This window comes from Osmia bicornis, chromosome 16 (assembly GCF_907164935.1).
Source record: "Osmia bicornis bicornis chromosome 16, iOsmBic2.1, whole genome shotgun sequence".
Classification (NCBI taxonomy): Eukaryota; Metazoa; Arthropoda; class Insecta; order Hymenoptera; family Megachilidae; genus Osmia; species Osmia bicornis.
In genome coordinates this window covers 5,669,588-5,689,638 of record NC_060231.1, presented here as the reverse complement: position 1 = coordinate 5,689,638, position 20,051 = coordinate 5,669,588, and the positions used below count along the sequence as shown (strand labels likewise).

Below are 20,051 nucleotides of genomic sequence, written 5' to 3'. Positions count from 1 at the left end.
GATTCTTTTATGACCTTGAACGATCTTGCATAATAGGTTATCGAAGTTTTTAACGTTTTATTACTGTATAACCTAAACAATAACTGGTATATAATATTTTTAACAAGTCAAACTATCATACACCAATTATGACGGTAATTTAAATACAGAAAAAAGAAAGAATATTAATAAAAATTACTTTATTATGCATAAATATAATATAAAAACAATCTACATCTACAATCATACTATTTAATGTCACGAGAGTCCATAACTGCGAAAAGACCAGTTTTCATTCTTTTCTGCGCATCGTCGCTCTGATTGGTGATACTCCCAGGCGAAGTGGAAGGTGATTGGCGGAGAACTCGCAGCGTTCCCCCACCATCCTCCAACCTGCGCGTCGTTAGTTACGGACTCTCGTGGCATCAAGTATGACATCAACAAGGAAACTATTTATTTTCTTTCCATTTTTTAATTATCGTGTCCCAGTAATATTTAAATGTTACATAACGTATTTGAGACTTTTCAAATATTTCCACGAGGAAAACAAAATGTTGTCTGACTGGATAATGTTTCGACACCCGCCATCCCTCGTCCTGACCGATGTACGAGTACTTTGCGCCAGCATTTCCATCCAGCGCAGCAAGAACGTACCGAATTGCGAAACGCGTTTATCTAATATTATTTATCGATTCATCGTTGAAACAAAATTTTATTCGATAAGAAGTAAGAACCTCTCGAATGATTTTTCGTTTGCAAACAAAACGAAGTGCTCGACCAGGAGGCGAGAGGAGCACGGAACGAAGAAAGTTCATAGTACAGAGATCGCGACCCTGCTGCAGGCCTAAAACAAATAACAGATGATCCAATTCGTCTCCGGGAGTAAGAGTCGTCTTCGGGTGTTGCATCTTGCGCACGCCCGGTTCCGCAGCGACAGCGTTCCAGAGACGTACGACAGTGCCTCTCGCCCGTAGGAAACACTGGCGAATTCCTGGAAGCTAACGGCGTACACGTCCAGGCCCTCCGTGAAACTGATAAACGCATTCATTCTGGCCCCGTCGAATGAGGTTTTAAGGTGAGCGAACGGTGCAACGCGAGCGAAGAATGCGAAAGAAAGCTTTCTAGAGGACCTCCGGACTGCTTCTCTGTTTAATCTACCGGCTAACTCTATGAGACAGTACACGAAAACTTAAACGCCTTTTATGTATTCACCGCGTCGCGATACGATTTTCATGGAGCTTAGAACGCGTCTCTGTATGCAGGAGAGAGCCGGAGACCGTCCCTGAACGATCGGAGACAAGCTGCTTGTGCAACGATACAATCTTGGCTGTTTAAGCTCCATGGTGAGTGCAACGGAATCCTCTTTCTTTTAATTTAACACCCGGAGCTTCTGCAGTATCGAATAAACAAGTAAAATAAAATGTATCATTTTGAATCTCGTCATTGTAAATTACACGTTTATTGCTGGGCTGTAAACACTTTGGTACACGTGACTTGTATTTGTGCGTTACGTGATTCACCGTCAGGTGCGACCAACAAGGTACATAAATCGTAATCTTTCTTACTGTGCAATTGCACAGGAAATTGTTCGAGGGAACGGAGATGTTCAAATCTTTCACAATGGAACGTAGAGTAACTGTAGTTAAAGATATTCCGGAGAAAGTACAAGCAGACGCTTTGACAAGATAGACATCGAAATTAGTGTTAATTAATACGGCAACTTTATTCGCGTGAAAGTTTGTAAGGGAACGATGGAAGAGTCATAAAAATTTGCAAGATTCACTCTGGCTTATCGCTGGACTTATCGATCGACGTACTCCTTCCTCCCAATTACATAAGTATTGTACCATATATTGGGAATTACTGTTCTTTGGATTTGAAAACGATACGGTGGAATGTAAATAGAAAGTATTTCAAACGTGTAATTGTTGTTCGATGGGTTTTTTTTTTTTTTGGTTACTCTACTTTCTATTTATTTTTGCAATTACCAAGTTTAGTTTTCTTGGAGTGATGTAACGCGTTTGCTCTTATTTCTTGTGAATGTCATTTCTTAACCTCGTTGCCAAGGATATGGTAAAGTGAAATTGTATCGTTCGAGTATCGTCGGTGACCTTGAAAATTTGGAATGATCGCGGTGCTCGTAGTCGAAAACCGGTTCAACTGTCTTTGAATTTAAATCAGACTTTCGACCGCTTTCGGATTCACGTGACTCATCCTGCATAAATAGCGAACACACGCGAGTAAGGATTTGTTGAAAAAGATCAAGGTCATCGATCAGCTTAAGGCGAATATTTAAATTTCGCTGGAAGTCAAATAAGTAACCGCATGAAATATATTCATAGTTCTAAAATGAAATGTAAACTTAACCTCTGAACTCTGTCGGTAAAGAAGTATTCTTACCACAAAATAAACCATTATACTTGAAACGACGTAAATAGAGGTATATGTTTGACAAGCTGATAAGAATTATCTGTTTAAACGCGTTGCCAGAACGTTTCTTTTTTTTTCATATCATTGACGAAATTCAAAATGCCTAAATTAGCGCAACGTATTATCAAAAATTTACTAATAATATTTATTTTTTTTTCTGAGATTAATTCTTGGTACATTTCCATATGTTATGTAAATTTCCTTTTAGATACTTTATACTTTTTCTGAAAGAAAAATTTACATACTAATTGTACTTTATGATTTGTGGAAATGATATAAAATGGCTATTGCGTCTATAATTTGCATGCAAACTGTTTCATAATTACGCCTAAGCGCATAGATAATGAAATCAGTACGCGGCTTTAATGCACCGTAGCTGACTTGATCTCTTAATTTATTAGCAATTGCAGGATTTTTTTGCAGGTTCGTTATCTACCGAGAATTCCAATTACCGCATTCCTTACGTTGCTTCGGTAGAGAAATCTTAATTGAATTAAAATGTCAGATGTCGCTCCGATTACATTCTTGTGCAAATAATTGTTTGAAAAAAAAACTAATCAATAATTAAAAAATAAGATAAATTAATCATCAGTAGGTATTATAGTTTTTTTCATGAGACTGCATTCCTGTATGTACATCGTCTCTACCATTATGAAGCTCCTATTTTCATCCTAGGGACGTCATTGCCCCCATTATTACAAACTTTTTTCCCCATCGCGTCTGCGCGAGAATCTCGCCGAGATTCGATCCTAAATTCGATTAACAGGTGTTCGGGTAATCGAAATTTACAATAGTTTGAATAATCTCGTCCGTTCGACATCTTGACCGCAACTACGAGCAAGACGTTCGTAAAGAAACAACAAGTAGATTCCCAGTTCAGGTAGCTTCAAGTTTTTACTTTTTCAAAAATCTGATTACATAATCCCTGCCGTATTATGTTCAACCACCGGGTGTATATACATTACGTATATACGTGTTGACGGAATACTCACAGGTATATCGTCTTTCTGTCACTATATACGCGCCCGCCATTACTGCTTGCAGAGTACCGCGCATGCGCACGAGTCCCTGTAAATCACCGAACGAATTACCGGCACCATCTGCTAACTGATTGTACTGGTTGGTAAAGAGAGGATCCGCGAGATTGATACGATGCCGCAGGCACGATGGTGGAACCCTGTTATCGGGAGCGGTCGGCTTAGGACGTGGGAACGGCTGTCCGCGTACGCGGGGTCAGGGACGACGGGAGGTAGAACATCCGCACGTCTGACGGTTACACGGCCGGTAGTCCAGCGGTCGGCTGGCGACAGAACGCTCCGTCGTGGTATGGCGAACAGTGCACCCGGAAGGAAGGTCCTCACCGAGGACAATGTCTTCACGAACCTGCGGAAAATGGAGTACGCGGTACGCGGACCCCTTCTCCTGCGTGCCTTGGAAATCGAAAAGGAACTGCAGAAGGTAGGGAACCGAATTAATAAGCGGTCGGAGGAAAGTCAATGCACCCTTTATCGACAACTGAAATTGGCATCGTACCGTGCAAATAATCGAATACTTTCCTCGAAATGAATCGATATTTAAATGGAACACTTAGATATTATAGGAAGGATAGAAATGACAGTTGTATTTTTCGAATTCACATGACGAGATAATTGGTTTTTATCAGCTCCCACGTAGCGTGGATGATGTAAATATAATTAAGGAAACAGGAACGATCCAATTATTTGCAATTTTATCTATGAAGGTTGTGTATACGAGGAATTAGCGCAGGAGAAAAGGTTAGGTTTCAATTCCATTGCATCTTGGAAATTAGCAGCGTACTTTTATAATTTTACTTTAATTCCTAGGGAAAGATAACATCGTATGCCACTGTTTTATCGCTGTTGCCTGTAGTATTGGATAAAGCGACTTACACATACAGAAAAATAAACGTATTTTTTTTTTAATCTTGTATAAAACGATTAATGTTGTTATCATTTATATTTTTTTGTATAAATATTTAATTAAATCCTATGAGAAGGAATACTTCAATTTTATCTTCGCGATTACTTGAAGTAGATCAAAAATTTTTTTTAATGCAAGTTTGATCGATTGCAATGATGATGGCGTCGGAACCACCTGTCGCGGATCTCGGGCGTCAAGGTATTTTCGACTAAAAATAGGACTTCAATTGACGTCTATTGGTACAAACGAACCTTGCAAAATATTTTGCCATTCTCTAAAAAAAAACTTTCCATTTTTCTACATCAATTAATTCTAACTCAACCGGGACCGGCCCTGAGATTTCGGGGGCCCGAGGGGAGCTCTGAAAAAGGGCCCCTTCGCATATATAAAATAAAAAAAAGTAGCTCAATAAAATTTATAAAATTAATATTAAACCTTGTATAATTAATTTAGATTAATATTCAAATAAACATTACTCTTGCATTCTTAGTCGCAAAATCGTCTTATGGGGGCCCTGAACCTTGGGGCGCCGGCCGCCTAGTTTGCCTAGGCCCAGAGCCGGCCCTGAACTCAACATTAGTTGTGAAATAATTTCAATAATAAATTCTTTTTCTCTAAAAAAAAAAATAAATTTAAATGGTATTATATTTAAAATAATTCTGATTGTGCCTAATGGAGAATTTTATTGAACCATTAAATGGAACTTACGAGAGGTCCAGGGTCAAATAACCACATCCAAAACGAATTGGTAACAATAGCCGTTTATGTGGTCTATTATGACACCATAAACAAGTGGGGAAAAAAATATAAACTCGTTAAAACAACCTTCATACGATACGCCAGTATAGTCACGTACACGTGCTAATGTGTAACGCATGCTTCTTCGTGGACGTGCACACAGAGTCAAGGCTGACTATAAAGAAACACTGATTATCTCAGGTGGTCCTTGTATGAACATGCTTCAGCATGAATAATATTCATTTAAAATGAAGGTTAAAGCTCCTTAACACTACAACTACCTACGTATCATGCACACTTATCTTTAAGTTGAAAATAATGTAGATTACTAAATAGATATTTCAATAAAAATACCTCGTTAAAATTTATAATTTAAAATAAGAAACTGGAAACCAGTCATTTTGACCCCTTTGGTAGTTCTAGTAACGCCATAGGGGTCACCGATGACCGGCTCCTCAATTTACACACGTCTGAATAATTAAAAGAAAACAATAGAAAAACATTATTTTAAGTAATATTGCTATGGCACAAATAATGTAAAATGGCAAATAGAAAGCTTGAAATTTGAAAATTAATTATTACTATTCTTAGTAATTAGAGCTTCAACGTGTTAAATAAATTATTATAAAAAAGCAGTAGATGATAAGATGCAGTTTAATTACATATTTGTAACGCAATGTTATTTGAGGCAAAGAAAATAATTGCAATAATTTGACGTATTAAATAATAATCAATATTGTGTTGTTTTGATATTTGAAAATTTGGATAATCAGTTGATAAATAGATTGTGCGATAAAGAATTTAAACTACGTGACTTTTTCGGTTTACCGCGAAGGTTGTATCATTTGTCATATGGTATATAATGAGTCATAAATGTAAAAGTAAACGATGCTTGTCGTCGTAACATCTGTTGTAACAAAACATAATTATTTAAATAACGTTAAAAAATAACTGTTATACTTTTTCTTATAATTTTGCATAATTGATTCAGTTCTACTTTCTTGATACATCACTTAAGTAGTTAATACCATTCACTGTATGCGTATTATGAATCACGCTGCGTTATGCAATCGTTTATTTCTTTTTTACGTTAATTAGTGTTATGAAAGCTTTAGTAATACACGGTGAAGAATTTTTTATCCCCTCGTAAAATGATGACGAATTATCTTTAAGTTCCTTTTTTAAATTCATCGCGAATCGCGTTTATTTATTTTGCAATAAGAAAAAAAAAACGTTTAGTTTTGAAATCTTATTGAAAGATTAATATCCAAGATCCTCATTGAGTGATGACTCACATTGTCAATAATTTTTATTTGCAAATGATGTAGGCAATTTAAAATGCAGGATGATGATATTTAATAATAATTGTTTGTTAATAAAATGGAAATTTATTGGATCCGATCCTTGGATACTAAAAATATCCTGCAACAAAGCAAGGGAATTCTTGGTGTTATTAAAATAATTATGCACAAGAAAAATTTGTAAAATATTTTTAATGGATCACTAATAGATATTTATAATTAATTAACACCTTAAGCGCTTGCCACCCCTCTCCAAATTTATATTGATCCCCAGATTTTATAATTCAAAAAATCTACAATTCTAAGATTCCATTGTATTGCTTAATTATTCATACTAATTTAATTGTTATTTTTTCAGGGAGCCAAGAAACCGTTCAAGGAAGTGATCAAGGCTAATGTGGGAGATGCACATGCCATGGGTCAGCGACCAATAACCTTCTTGAGACAAGTACTGACTCTGACAGTGTCACCAAATCTCCTGGACGATCCTTCTTACCCAGAGGACGTCAAGGAACGTGCTAGGACATTGTTGTGCGGCTGTAAAGGAGGCAGCGTTGGCTCGTACTCGGAATCAGCCGGGATTGAGATAGTCCGCAGACACGTGGCTGAATACATCCAGAATCGTGATGGACTTCCTTCTGACTACCGCAACATCATCCTCTCAAACGGAGCCTCAGATGGAATCAAAGTGTGCAGATTCTTTCTCTTATATTATTCTTTAATACTTACATTTTCCTCCGTTTGATCCTTAAACCTTGACTGCCATGTCATTCCTACAGTGGTGAGATAAAATATTGGCACACCGTTTAAAACAAAGTACCTCATTTAAAATTGGATCAAATGACTTGAGATTTTTTGAGAGGTTATACAAATTTAATTTCCATAGGAGTAAGTTTAAAAATAAAAATACTAAACAGCATGGCAGTCAAGGTATTATGAAAAATATTCCTAAGAAAAATCTTTTGTAATGACTTGTATTCAATTTTGTTACAGTCATTCCTGAAGCTGTTCAATGAAAGACTGGATGGAAAACCATCGGGGGTGATGATTCCTATCCCACAATATCCTCTGTATTCTGCCACACTGGCAGAATTCGGGCTGGCCCAGGTAGGCTACTATTTGAACGAGGAGAATAAATGGGGTCTGGATATCTCCGAGCTAGACAGAGCGTTGAACGAGTCAAGAAGAACCTGTAATCCTCGCGTATTGGTTGTAATAAACCCTGGTAATCCGACTGGCCAGGTTCTTACGCGCAGCAATATCGAGGATATCATTCAGTTCGCTTACAAGAATCATCTGTTCTTACTGGCGGATGAAGTGTACCAAGACAATGTCTACGACAAGGACAGTGCCTTCCATTCCTTCAAAAAAGTAATGTTAGAAATGGGTGAACCGTACTCTCAAATGGAACTGGCGTCTTACATGTCTGTGTCTAAAGGTACTCCCCTCATCATTTAAAAATTCCAAAGTTCTAATGTCCTAATATTCTAATGGAGATTTATATCAATTTCATTAGTCTTTAGAGCGTCAAATTAATTATTTATATTTCAGGATACATGGGTGAGTGTGGAATCCGCGGCGGGTACGCGGAGATCATCAACATGGACCCTAAAGTTATGGCAATTTTACTGAAATCCATCTCAGCGATGCTGTGTCCAACTGTCCTTGGCCAGGTGGTGATGGACGTTGTAGTAAATCCACCGAAACCGAAGGAGCCGTCGTATCCGTTATTTATAAAAGAAAAAGAGGAGACATTGCGCTCATTGGCAGAGAGATCCCAGCTGGTGGTTGACACATTGAACAGCATTCCAGGATTTAAGGTACTTTGTCATAGTTTTCAAGATACAGAGTTCCTGGATTAACCTTCTGATTTTCTTCCAGGTGAATCCGGCCATGGGTGCTATGTACGTGTTTCCACGAATCGATCTCCCCAAAAAAGCCATAGAGGCGGCTAAAGCAAAAGGTCAACATCCTGATGTCTTTTACGCCTTCAAACTCTTGGAGACCACTGGAATATGTGTGATACCTGGCTCTGGGTTTGGACAGCGACCGGGAACATACCACTTCAGGACCACAATTTTACCACAAAAGGATACAATTAAAGCCATGCTCGATAGTCTGAAACAGTTCCACTTAAGGTTCCTGGAAGAGTACAAATAATCATAAAATTGTCACGTTGTTGCATTTTATGCTGTCCTTGAAGTGCCAGTCACCATGTGCAGGTTACATGTATCTTAAAAGAAACAGTATTATGTTTGCACGAAGGCTATAGAGAATTTTACTTAAAATATTAAATTTCGCATTTTATAATGAACAGGTTTGAAGGAAGAGCATTTTTAAATTTTTTAGAGAAGGAAATTAGACTTAATATTACCACTGGGTACATCAGTTGTTTGCACAAGTTTTGGCATGGAAAGGAAAGAGATTCTTTTTTCTGAGTGCATTATTTACAAGAACAAAATTCATCGAATATTTGTATATAGTATAAAATAATTATGTTAAGAAATTGAGTGGCATACTAATCAATGAAGTTTCTTTCAGAATGTATGGTGGGTGTTTGCGAGTGTGTCTCAGTAATTTGTGATAGTAGCAATCGTAATGATGTTTTTATAATACTCACAACGATGTTTCCAGGTCAGATATATACGTTCAGTCAAGCATCTAACTTACCTTTGTTACAGTCAATTTATCTATGTAACAGAGAACACGTAGGAAAATGAAAAATCAATTCTATTATTTATATTATGTATGGGATATAAAATTCACCCACCAGGAGACTTAAGTGTTCACGTTAGTCCAAGATCCTCATTAACTTAATAACATTTCAGAGAAAGTTTCAGAATGGAACTAGATTCAAGTATCCTATATAAAATGACAATATGATCAATTGTATGCCCTTTTTGAAAAAACACTGTTTTTATGTGGATTTTGAAGACAAATGAGCTTTCAAAAGGAACACGAATCAGAAAATAATAAACCAACCACACTGTACTCTACTAATGAACTTATCATTATTAAAAAAATATTTTTTTGAGAGCTTCTGTTGTTAACAAAAACTCTCTGTGTTATTTATTACATTCCCTCGGCGGAATCTAACTGAAAATATTTTTTTCACAAACAGTGCTATGATATATGAATTATTTCTATAAGTCGTTGGCGAGTCTCTCGATCTCTTCCGCGAAGAATCTCATGTCAGCTTCCGTCAGTCCCGAGTTTTGCAGAACCAGCCTAAAGAAGTTAGGTAATTCACGTAGCGGTTGATAAGTGATCAGCATCGATCCCCTCTTCACCATACGCTCTTTCACAGTTGGCCCAGTTTTCTGGAGAACCTTGGACAACTCCTCGCCCTGTAAGTGACGCTTTGAAGGTGGCACGTACCAGAAGCACACGTTCGTGCATTCAGGTTCGAGGACCAACTCGAAGCCCTCTCTGTGCCTTATGTATTCAGTGAAGTACCGTGCCAAATCGAACACACGATCCACGTGTTTCTCGAGGCCCCGAGTGCCTTTCGCCTTCCACATGAACCAAAATTTAAACACGTCTGCCCTACGACCGCACTGCACGTGTTTGTCCCCGCTGTCAAAGGAGGTGTCATAGAATTTGTCCGGCTGGAAGAGGTAACTAGCCTTCAAGCCATGCGCAGCTTGCAGGAGACCCTCATGGCGCAGTAACAGTGTTGAGCATTGCTGTGGCGCAGCAAGTAGCTTGTGAGGATTCCAGGTAACAGAGTCAGCCAATTCAATACCGTCCAAAAGGTACCTGTGCTTTCTGGATATTAAAGCCCCACCTCCCCAAGCTGCGTCAACATGAAACCATAGATTGTACTTTTTACAGATGCTGGCTAAGTCTCTCAGAGAATCATAGGCACCCAAGACGGTTGTCCCTGCAGTGGCAGAGACCATTAATGGAGTTGCTCCTTCATCGATAGCTCTTCTGATCTGCTCCTCCAAGTCTGACATGCACATCTTCCCTCTGCTATCTGTTTTCACTTCGTAGACATTACTGGTACCTATACCCAGGAATGCGCTCAGTTTCTTTACTGAGTAATGAGCATCCTGGGACGTGAAGACTATTAATTTGCCACCACTGCACAGACCCAGTTCTTTTAATTGAGGGAACCTGTAGATTGTTACAGCGTTAGAATAGATTTCAGATTATTTAATGAATTTTAGTTACCTGTGATGGCGTGCCAGGTTGATAGCGTAACCATTAGCAATGGAACCACCTGGACAAAATATCCCTTCACCTCTGCCGTCTTTCCAGCCAACTATCTTCCTCATCTCTCGCAACAATTCTTCCTCCATCAAGGAGAACACCGGAGAGACCTCATAAGTGTATACTGATGGATTCAAGGCATCTGTTAACCACTGTCCAAGTAGACCATACGGATCCACACTGGAGTACAGTTGATTCACGAATCGTGGGTGGCCTGTTTTTACACTGTACTTGATCACGTTGCGAGCAAGGCTGAGGAGATCCTTCTGAGATACTCCTTGATCAGAGAGCTTCAAGTCGATGGCTGATTGAAGTGCAGCTGGCTCCATCCACTCCACCACTTGATTCTCTCTTGAGGTCCCCTGAAAGACCGTTCAAGGTAGATTTATTACATCAAATTACAGTAACTATGTGTCTTATTTTTTATTACAGTTCTATGATTCGATATGGTTAACATGATGAAATGATTCAAGAGATTGTTGGAATGCGATTGGCATTGGGACAAGGTAAAAGTTATCTAATAAGAGCAGTAATCGCTCATCGAGGTCTTCCGGTAATTCTCAAGCCTTCCAGAGGTTTTTTTTCTCCAAGGTAATTACAATTCAATTGTAACCACTCTCTTCAATTATACGTTGAAATACTTCTTTTTTTTCAGAATCTTTGATACTAACAGTGAAGTTTGTTAACAAATTTCATGATTGAAAGCAGGATATTCTCTGGAATTTCACCTTGAAAATAGAAATTAGATATCCTTTTTTTCTCTGTGACACAATCTGTGAGGAAATTAACTTGAACTCAATTGCAACGTTATTCTTTGTCCATGAATCGATGGAGCAGCTCGTTAATGGACGCAAAAAGCGTGCATAACGAACGCTTGAATCACGTTTCGATGCCTGGGAGGAAAAGGAAATCGAGTTTTTAGTTGATAGATGAAATTAGTTGTTAGTGCAAGTATTTCATGGAAACACTGAGATTAGCATTTTGATTTAATTCAGCGACATTGATTGTACGGTTTCAAAAGGATTTTGCATCAATCTACTTGGAGACAATTTTTTAAAATTTATAAATGCAATATGTGTGTTTGTTTTAATAATGATCATTGTTAAAGAGAACCTTCCAAGTCTTGTAAGATTTTTTGCAATATTATGATTGTATTCTTGAAAGTCATTCACTTTCAGGTAAAAAAAGGGTAGTTGTCAGCATTCATAGTACATAGTATCTAATATTAAAATGATAATTTAAATTTAAAGTGCAGTGTGGAAAGTTCTCTGACACAGATCATTGAGGAAAGAGTTTCCTTATTCTTAATGACAAAATGAAGCATACTTCTCAGTCATTTGCGTCACTAAACTTATACTTAACCACGGTAATAACAGGATATACTTAAAAGTGGAAATACCATTGCAATTTTTCAAATGCCATTGTTATTAGAGCATGTCACGATTGAACTTGGTATTGTCCTTGAATCAACGTTTCATTAATCGCTATTGGATTTAAGTGATAACGTGGGAGAAAATTGGACACGTGAATGACCTACAATTATAACATACACAGTATGAATACATGAGTCACTTTTAATTAGTAAACAATTCAATTAATGAGAATTTGCAATGCAATGAATGACTGAAAAGGCATATCAATTTTCAAATACTTTAAAATTTTTTTAAACAATGCATTATATTAAACATAATTGCTAATTATTCAATGACAAGTTTAGTAATAAAATATTTAATTATTTTACTTTGCTTACCTTAAAAATTGCCTCTTCCAGAATCAGATCAACAAAACTCTTCATGAACTTCTCATGGAGCTGCCTGACTGGCAAACTTTGGTAATAGAAATCTTCCTGAACGTCCCCATTGCTGATGGAATTTGGACAAACATTCTGGCAATCCTTCTCATCACCCAGGGACGAACGAGTAAGATTGTTCTGCAGACCACTGTCACAGACTTTCCTCAGAAAATTATTCCTGATCTGTGACGCTGCCTGTTCAGGGGACTCGGTCAAAGTATCCTCGTTAGCCGGCATAGTTGCGCATCGAGGTTCTCTTCTGTCTGGTCCCGAGGTGCTCCAACAGTTTCCTTTATATGTATTAATCTCCTTCGACCAAGGACAAGATTGTTGCGTGTTAACTACCTTCGGCTCATTTGTTCACTGAGATTTCTCGGTACGCGACTGGTTTTCCTTTCTTGCCTCATTGTCTTAACAGGTCTCGCCAGCAGGACCTTGATGAAATTAGGAAACTTCCTCCTGAGTCGATGAATCATGTAGTCTAGGAGGAAAGTTGAGATTGTATTCTTGAAATTTTGTAAGCTCATCTCTTCTTTTTTTTGAGAATGAGGAACAAGACTGGTAATTAAACTAGCATTATATTTCTTACTTTGAAATTTAATTGTAATAGTAAACTGTATTTGTTATTGATATCATAATGACCTGTATTTATATTGGAAATGTGCATTTTATTACATAATTTTATTACATTTATGAATTGTATGTGTGTAAACACAATGACTAATGATCTTTGAATGCCTAATGTCGTTAACAGAATTAATGACATGCATTTTTCTATTTCATAACTTCAGAGAAGATTGTATATTGGTGAAATTAAATGATAATTGAAAGGTAATATTAAGTGATAAAATTGACTAGTTCATAATATCAGTATTCTATTTTTATTTACTTTTCACAATATACATATTTGTTTAATCTGTTTTAGAAATTTATAAATATGCAGATTATGTTGAACCTAATAACGCAGAAAAAGAATACTAGAAACGTATATGCCTAGAGAAGACTGCAAAAGTGGGAGAGATCATTCATGTATCATTAAGATCAATCAGCAGCACCAAATTTCAGTTACAGATTAATCGTCCATAATTTATAGATAGGAATTCCAACAATTGAAATAGTTAAATACATTGAGCCGCCTTAAAAATTATTAACACTTTGACTGAGGACTTAAATTCTCAAATATAATTCTATGATATATTAGGAATAAAAATGGAACTTAAAATTGCAAGAGTCAAAGATTCCACGAAATGGGTAGTCATAACATTTAACAAATCTTACTTAATATTTATTTATATAAACATTTCATACTTGTATTAAATTTTAAATTAAAATGTAGTTTAAAATTAACAACAGGTGAACCATTTTTAGTATTATTGGTGTAACTAGCTAGAGGCTAGGGTGGGTATCATCTTCCAAAAAATGTGCACTGGTCTGCCATTTAAAATTTTCAAACTTCTAAGGTTCTGGAAATCTGAAATTCAAAAATTCTAGGATACTGAACCTAACCCACCTTAGAAGAAAATTGTAATTACGCCAATGCTTACCAGACACTACTATTATGTAAGTTTTAGAAGTTTCATTATTTTGAAGGTTCAAAAATTCGTTAAAAATTGATAACAATGATAATTCAATAAATTTTAATAACAGTTTCTTACAGAAATATGTTTCTAGACAAGCATATCTTCTCTTACAGATGCATAGCAATGCTTTTAATTAGAAAAATATTATATATTTTCAGGTACTTAGTGTTTTAGATGCCTTTAAGTAATCTCCAACATCTTTATTCCTTTCGTTTGAATCTGGGTAGCGTAATGATTTTTTAAAACTATTCATTAGAAATAACATTTCCCAAGCTTAATTGTTTAAAAGGGAATCATTTGAAAATTTTTACAACTTTTTCTTTACATTAAATAAAATCATGGCATATAAAAATATAATGCACTTCATAGTAACAATTTATACAAATAGGTTTCATCATCAAATTGGTCCCAATATCCTTCAATACTGTTTCTTTTATAAAAATACAAATTGCTGTTTTACACTCATCCTTTCACACTATTATACAGCCTACTAACGCTTCCCCTGAGATTCAAACCTATATACTTTGCAAAATCATTCTACTATAAGTTATGCACCAAGAAACATTAATATAAAACAATGGTAAGAACATTGTTATATGTGTCAATTGTTTCATTGAATTAATGAAATCATATATGCAAAGCAACTTGAATGAATTATTTAAAGCAAGAACTTACTGGAATATAAATTAAGCTCCAATGAAATCTAAAGGACTTTACATTTGTGTAAGTCCATTTTTCACTGCAAAAGTAGTTTGTTCTGAACAGTATTATAATTCTCATTGCTTTTCTCATAAAATACCTTATAACAATATTTTAAAATGTATGATAATATAAACTATTCGTTGTTATTATTATTATTGTAAAATAAAGTGCAACAATGTTAATCAGAACTCTTTGAAAGCATTTACAAAATATCATAAGCTCTCATTATATTTACAAAACCGGTAATGTATACATTTTACACACAATTAAATGTTTTAGAAGCATCGTTCTAAAATAGAAAAATTATTTTGCATTATCATATGCAAAATTGTAGTATCAATCATTGTTCATTGTACCAGTTCGGATTATCATAGTTGCACCATATTAGTAACAAATTGGTTTAATATAATTCTTCTTATATTCAACATTCATAGAACTATAGCTGCATTAGAATTAGCCTAACGATGCACCTCCAATTCTTCTATTTTACAGAAATTATATGTTACTATCTGATAGTAACATATCAACCAAAGTAGGCACCACAATTGGAACAACGTCGAGTCTTTAACAACAAGCAGCAAATTAATCCAAATGGGAAGAACAGAATTGCACATAGTAATCCCAGACAAGTAAAATCATCTTCCATTACACCCACCTATATTTTGAAACTTAGTTTTAATAATGTCTTTGAACAAGATATGAAATTTTCAGTAATCAGTAAACACTGATAAGCTCAGATTGCAAGATTATATTTATTCTTACAATTTATGAATCATACTTACTCTGCAGGCAGGGCATCCTCCGACTAAAATGATTTCTGGCATAATCACTGCAGTTGATTGCGTAGAACCATACGAAGGAACATAATTGGAATGGGTAGTTATCCCTGTGCTAGGATAATATCCTGGAGGTGGAGGCCATGAAGTAGATTCTGCTCCTCGCGTAGCCGAGTTATATGAAGGAGGTGGTTCCCAGGAAGAAGTTGCTATATAAAAGTACATTTTGCACAGATTATTGATAATCCTTTGAATAAACGGATTATCTGAAATAAGGTATGACACTTATACATAAATTTAAGTAAAATATGGCAAACTGCAGAGAATAAGAAATATCTGTACTAAGTGAGCGTAGTAATAGATAATGAATGTTACATTCTCTGTTTAGTTTTGCATAATGATATTACATGACATGTACCATATTACATTTTAAACCGTGAAATTTTAAATATGCAATAATTAAATTATATCATTGTTTAACATATTTTTTGAATGATAAGTTGAAAATGAAATTCAAACTCTTTTGTTCTTACATTTAGGTGCTGTAGGCGCAGAAATAGTGGAAGGCTTAGCAGCTCCCGGATTTAGTGGCTGTTTTTCCATTGTTCGATAAACCAATTAATCACTTTTATCGGTTATATATTTGATATTAGATAATTCTCATTTATAATCAGATTTTTGACAGCTAACACCCGCAATGGCCTCCTGGTCTCGTGAGCCGTTTTCAAAACAAATATTACATTGCTATTTCCCCTTAGAAAGATAGCCTGAACCTAACCCGATCAAGATTTTTTTCCCATTCATCGATTACAAAATGGACTTTTATTGGTCGACCAACCGTGACGTCATTACATTATTCCTTTTAATACAATCAAAATTAAAAAGAAATAAGTAGAAAAATTCTAAAAGAATCATTTTATAGGCTACATGAAAATTATAAGCACAACTGAGTGCAAATAGTTTGGGAAATCCTGTCAGAGCCTAAGTAAGTCAGTTAATTTTTACGATACTTATGTTAAAAACAATTTAAATAAAAAATAGTATAATAATAACATTATTTCGGGAGTTTTAGACATCTCCAGCTAAAGTTAGATCTGCATGTAGGGAGCACAGCCGGTATGGTAATCGTGCCTGTTTTACCAGTCATTCTTTTACGGCATCTCAAACCGAGTTCTGAAAAGACCCAATTTTCACTTCTTTTGATTCCATTTTCTTTTTAAATCAGTCAGAAGCAGCACCAAACTAAACAATCAGTATTGTAATTATTTAACAAACTTGTATTCAGTTCATGCACTTTGGTAAATAAATCATTTGAAAAAATCAACTGAGTTATTATTTAATATCCCTTATATTCTTCATACCCGTCATATCCCTTATATTCCTTGTATGTACCGCTGTAAACTCTTTTTGAGTAAGAAATCGTTACAAATTTAGTTCCCGTTTTCACCGCCAGATGGCGCTGATTCGAGGTCGGGATTTTAGTTCACATTTTTGCCGCTAGAGGGCCAAAATTGATTCTTGTTTTAGTTCCTTTTTCGAAAACCAGATGGCGCTGATTCGAGGTCGGGATTTTAGTTCACATTTTTGCCGCTAGAGGGCCAAAATTGATTCTTGTTTTAGTTCCTTTTTCGAAAACCAGATGGCGCTGATTCGAGGTCGGGATTTTAGTTCACATTTTTGCTGCTAGAGGGCCAAAATTGATTCGTGTTTTAGTTCCTTTTTCGAAAACCAGATGGCGCTGATTCGAGGTCGGGATTTTAGTTCACATTTTTGCCGCTAGAGGGCCAAAATTGATTCGTGTTTTAGTTCCTTTTTCGAAAACCAGATGGCGCTGATTCGAGGTCGGGATTTTAGTTCAAATTTTTGCCGCTAGAGGGCCAAAATTGATTCGTGTTTTAGTTCCTTTTTCGAAAACCAGATGGCGCTGATTCGAGGTCAGGATTTTAGTTCAAATTTTTGCCGCTAGAGGGCCAAAATTGATTCGTGTTTTAGTTCCTTTTTCGAAAACCAGATGGCGCTGTTACGAACACCGAAAAAGTCAACTCAAGGATGTAAGGAATGTAAAGGGTTGCAGAGATATAAGGGGTGCAGAGATGTAAAGGAATCAGGGATGTAAGGATGCACACGAGAGTAATATAATGTCGTTCGTCATCTTAATTAGTTTATTCAATCCGCTAAAAAGATAAATACAGTAAATTAAATGATCGTAGAAAATAGATGTGTGCCGTGGATGACCCTCAAAAATGCGCTGCGGAGTTTCGACGAACCCTAAGAAGTGTTGTGGCGAGGCTAGGAATCCAAGCGCGCTGCCGGGGTCCTGAGAATCCCGAAATTGGTACCGGGGTCTCGAGGAACCCAAATGCACCGCCGGGGTCTCGAGAACCCCGAGAATTGGCGCAGGGGTCTCAAGGATCCCAAACGCATCGCCGGGGTTCTGAGAACCCCGAGAATCGACGCGGGGTCTCGAGGATCCCATGCATGTCGCCGGGGTTCTGAGAACCCCGAGAATCGACGCGGGGTCTCGAGGATCCCATGCGTGCCGCTGGGGCTCTAAGAACCCCGAGAATTGGCGCAGGGGTCTCAAGGATCCCAAACGCACCGCCGGGGTTCTGAGAACCCCGAGAATCGACGCGGGGTCTCGAGGATCCCATGCGTGCCGCTGGGGCTCTAAGAACCCCGAGAATTGGCGCAGGGGTCTCAAGGATCCCAAACGCATCGCCGGGGTTCTGAGAACCCCGAGAATCGACGCGGGGTCTCGAGGATCCCATGCGTGCCGCTGGGGCTCTAAGAACCCCGAGAATTGGCGCGGGGGTCTCAAGGATCCCAAACGCACCGCCGGGGTTCTGAGAACCCCGAGAATCGACGCGGGGTCTCGAGGATCCCATGCATGCCGCTGGGGCTCTAAGAACCCCGAGAATTGGCGCGGGGGTCTCAAGGATCCCAAACGCATGTCGCCGGGGTTCTGAGAACCCCAAGAATCGACGCGGGGTCTCGAGGATCCCATGCGTGCCGCTGGGGCTCTAAGAACCCCGAGAATTGGCGCAGGGGTATCTAGAAACCCCCACGCGGCGCGGATGAGTCCAAAGTGTACTACGGGGTTTCTAGGACCCCGAAATGTGGCGTGGGGTGTTCGGCGCCCCAACATTTAGCGGACCGGCCATCTAAAGCGCAACGTGGGGTTTCTGAGACCCCAAAATCATGGCCACTCATGGACAAAGGCATATCCAATCATCATGTATGCGTAGTCAATGGTATACTTACGCCACGAAATTTAAATGATATTCAATTATGAACTATTTCTAAGTTTTAAAAATAATCACTCTGCAGTAATAATAATCAAAAATGTATGTAATGATTATTTATAATAGTGTCATTAAAACAATAAAACTGAACAAGAATGCAGCAAATTATATTACGTTTATTTGCAAAATAATTAGAAAACAATCTCTACATTTCCTAAAATTTTATTACTGAAACTTCTCATTGCACATATACATTATTGTTACAAATTGCTCTGCTGCATCTACACGGATGTTACATACATTAATTATATCGTATAGAAATATTACAAACAGGTACAAAAACTATACTAACTTCTTATCGTAAGTCGTTTGAATTAACTTAATTAAGGATTATAACTACAATCATTTGCAGGAGTTTAACCCTTTATTTATTGTACCTATAATGAACAAATTTTGTTGAAGTATCTTTACTGGTTCCACTGTGTAGAAAAATAGAAAGAAATATTTAAAATCTTTCAGCAATTCTCTGTTTTCTCCTCTATAAAAGATAAAGGGTTACAATTTGTTTCAAATGGAATGCAAGTCCTGCACATCTGATTGCTCAACTAATTGAGTTAATGTATCGATCACAGTGGATACTATTTGTAGCTATGTACAGTGTGTTCATATTTTCTTTGAAACGATACAGAATTACTGTACTTGATTTTTCAAATTTTACAAGCTAAGCCAGCAGATTATGTTTTTGGCCTAAGATACGCTTAATTAATAAAATAAACAATACTTTTACTTTATTGTACAGCAGAAGAATTATAAGACTCTTGATTTCATGTTAACGTAAATGAAAGAGCTTGATGCTTGAAGCAAACTTCAATAATAACATAAAATTAACATTAATCATAGAAGAGAGATCTTTCAAACCGTGGCAAAGATCCTATGATACTTTAACCACTGATTGGCAGTGATATTGCTTGTCTGATTTGTTTCTTTATCAATCACAGAAATAACAGTAGTAAAAATTTTGAAGAAAACCATCATTTGCAGTCTAACACTTGCAAGTACATGTTTCATATCATGAGTATTAATCTATCCACATTCTAAGTTGAAACATAAATAAAAACCTACAATATGAATATTAATTCTCTAGTAATTGAATATACTTATTCAAATTTGGCGCCTTTTTTCACCGAAACTTTTCAATGGAAAAAGATTAAATCCTTGTTGAATTTAGAAGAAGAAATGAAACATCTTCGTTACGTAATACAATAAATGAGAACGCTCTTATGTAATACTAAATTTTACAAATGAGTTTTTAATTACCGACTACTTGTACAAAAATTTGCAATTACAAAAGTTTG

The 20,051-nt window shown here is 36.8% G+C and overlaps 3 protein-coding genes across 6 annotated transcripts; 1 reads left to right on the top strand and 2 right to left on the bottom strand.

Moving 5' to 3' along the window:
• Positions 1-797: 797 nt before the first annotated feature.
• LOC114876682 (alanine aminotransferase 2) lies at positions 798-9,425 on the top strand. Of its 4 annotated transcripts, XM_029188439.2 has the most exons (7): positions 798-1,054; positions 1,242-1,322; positions 3,454-3,867; positions 6,748-7,077; positions 7,383-7,827; positions 7,941-8,209; positions 8,271-9,425. In XM_029188439.2, the coding sequence occupies exons 3-7, from the start codon at positions 3,562-3,564 to the stop codon at positions 8,547-8,549; spliced, it is 1,629 nt and encodes a 542-aa protein (XP_029044272.2). In that variant the 5' UTR covers positions 798-1,054; positions 1,242-1,322; positions 3,454-3,561; the 3' UTR covers positions 8,550-9,425. The 4 variants fall into 4 exon arrangements, with proteins under 4 accessions (XP_029044272.2, XP_029044275.2, XP_029044277.1 ...); XM_029188442.2 differs by lacking the exon at positions 1,242-1,322 and having other exon boundaries at positions 801-1,054; XM_029188444.2 differs by lacking the exon at positions 3,454-3,867 and having other exon boundaries at positions 803-1,054.
• On the bottom strand, positions 8,584-13,217 carry LOC114876681 (cysteine sulfinic acid decarboxylase). The gene is made up of 3 exons (XM_029188438.2): positions 12,355-13,217; positions 10,566-10,966; positions 8,584-10,508 (listed from the first exon to the last, which is right to left on the bottom strand). The coding sequence occupies exons 1-3, from the start codon at positions 12,631-12,633 to the stop codon at positions 9,533-9,535; spliced, it is 1,656 nt and encodes a 551-aa protein (XP_029044271.2). The 5' UTR covers positions 12,634-13,217; the 3' UTR covers positions 8,584-9,532.
• A 793-nt stretch (positions 13,218-14,010) lies between these two features.
• LOC114876686 (brain protein I3) lies at positions 14,011-16,246 on the bottom strand. Its single transcript, XM_029188450.2, has 3 exons — positions 15,988-16,246; positions 15,461-15,663; positions 14,011-15,333 (listed from the first exon to the last, which is right to left on the bottom strand). Exons 1-3 carry the CDS (start codon positions 16,055-16,057, stop codon positions 15,202-15,204), a joined length of 405 nt encoding a protein of 134 aa, XP_029044283.1. The 5' UTR covers positions 16,058-16,246; the 3' UTR covers positions 14,011-15,201.
• Between the last annotated feature and the right edge of the window lie 3,805 nt (positions 16,247-20,051).

Excerpts from the sequence above, each read along its gene's own strand:
- LOC114876681 (XM_029188438.2), bottom strand. The coding sequence starts at position 12,633 with ATGCCGGCTAACGAGGATACTTTGACCGAGTCCCCTGAACAGGCAGCG. Across the intron at positions 10,967-12,354 it reads TGGAAGAGGCAATTTTTAAG|GGGACCTCAAGAGAGAATCA; the intron begins GTAAGCAAAGTA and ends ACGGTCTTTCAG. Across the intron at positions 10,509-10,565 it reads AACCTGGCACGCCATCACAG|GTTCCCTCAATTAAAAGAAC; the intron begins GTAACTAAAATT and ends AACAATCTACAG.
- LOC114876682 (XM_029188439.2), top strand. The coding sequence starts at position 3,562 with ATGCCGCAGGCACGATGGTGGAACCCTGTTATCGGGAGCGGTCGGCTT. Across the intron at positions 7,078-7,382 it reads GAGCCTCAGATGGAATCAAA|TCATTCCTGAAGCTGTTCAA; the intron begins GTGTGCAGATTC and ends ATTTTGTTACAG. Across the intron at positions 7,828-7,940 it reads TTACATGTCTGTGTCTAAAG|GATACATGGGTGAGTGTGGA; the intron begins GTACTCCCCTCA and ends TTTATATTTCAG.
- LOC114876686 (XM_029188450.2), bottom strand. The coding sequence starts at position 16,057 with ATGGAAAAACAGCCACTAAATCCGGGAGCTGCTAAGCCTTCCACTATT. Across the intron at positions 15,664-15,987 it reads TGCGCCTACAGCACCTAAAT|CAACTTCTTCCTGGGAACCA; the intron begins GTAAGAACAAAA and ends ACTTTTATATAG. Across the intron at positions 15,334-15,460 it reads GAGGATGCCCTGCCTGCAGA|GTGGGTGTAATGGAAGATGA; the intron begins GTAAGTATGATT and ends TTCAAAATATAG.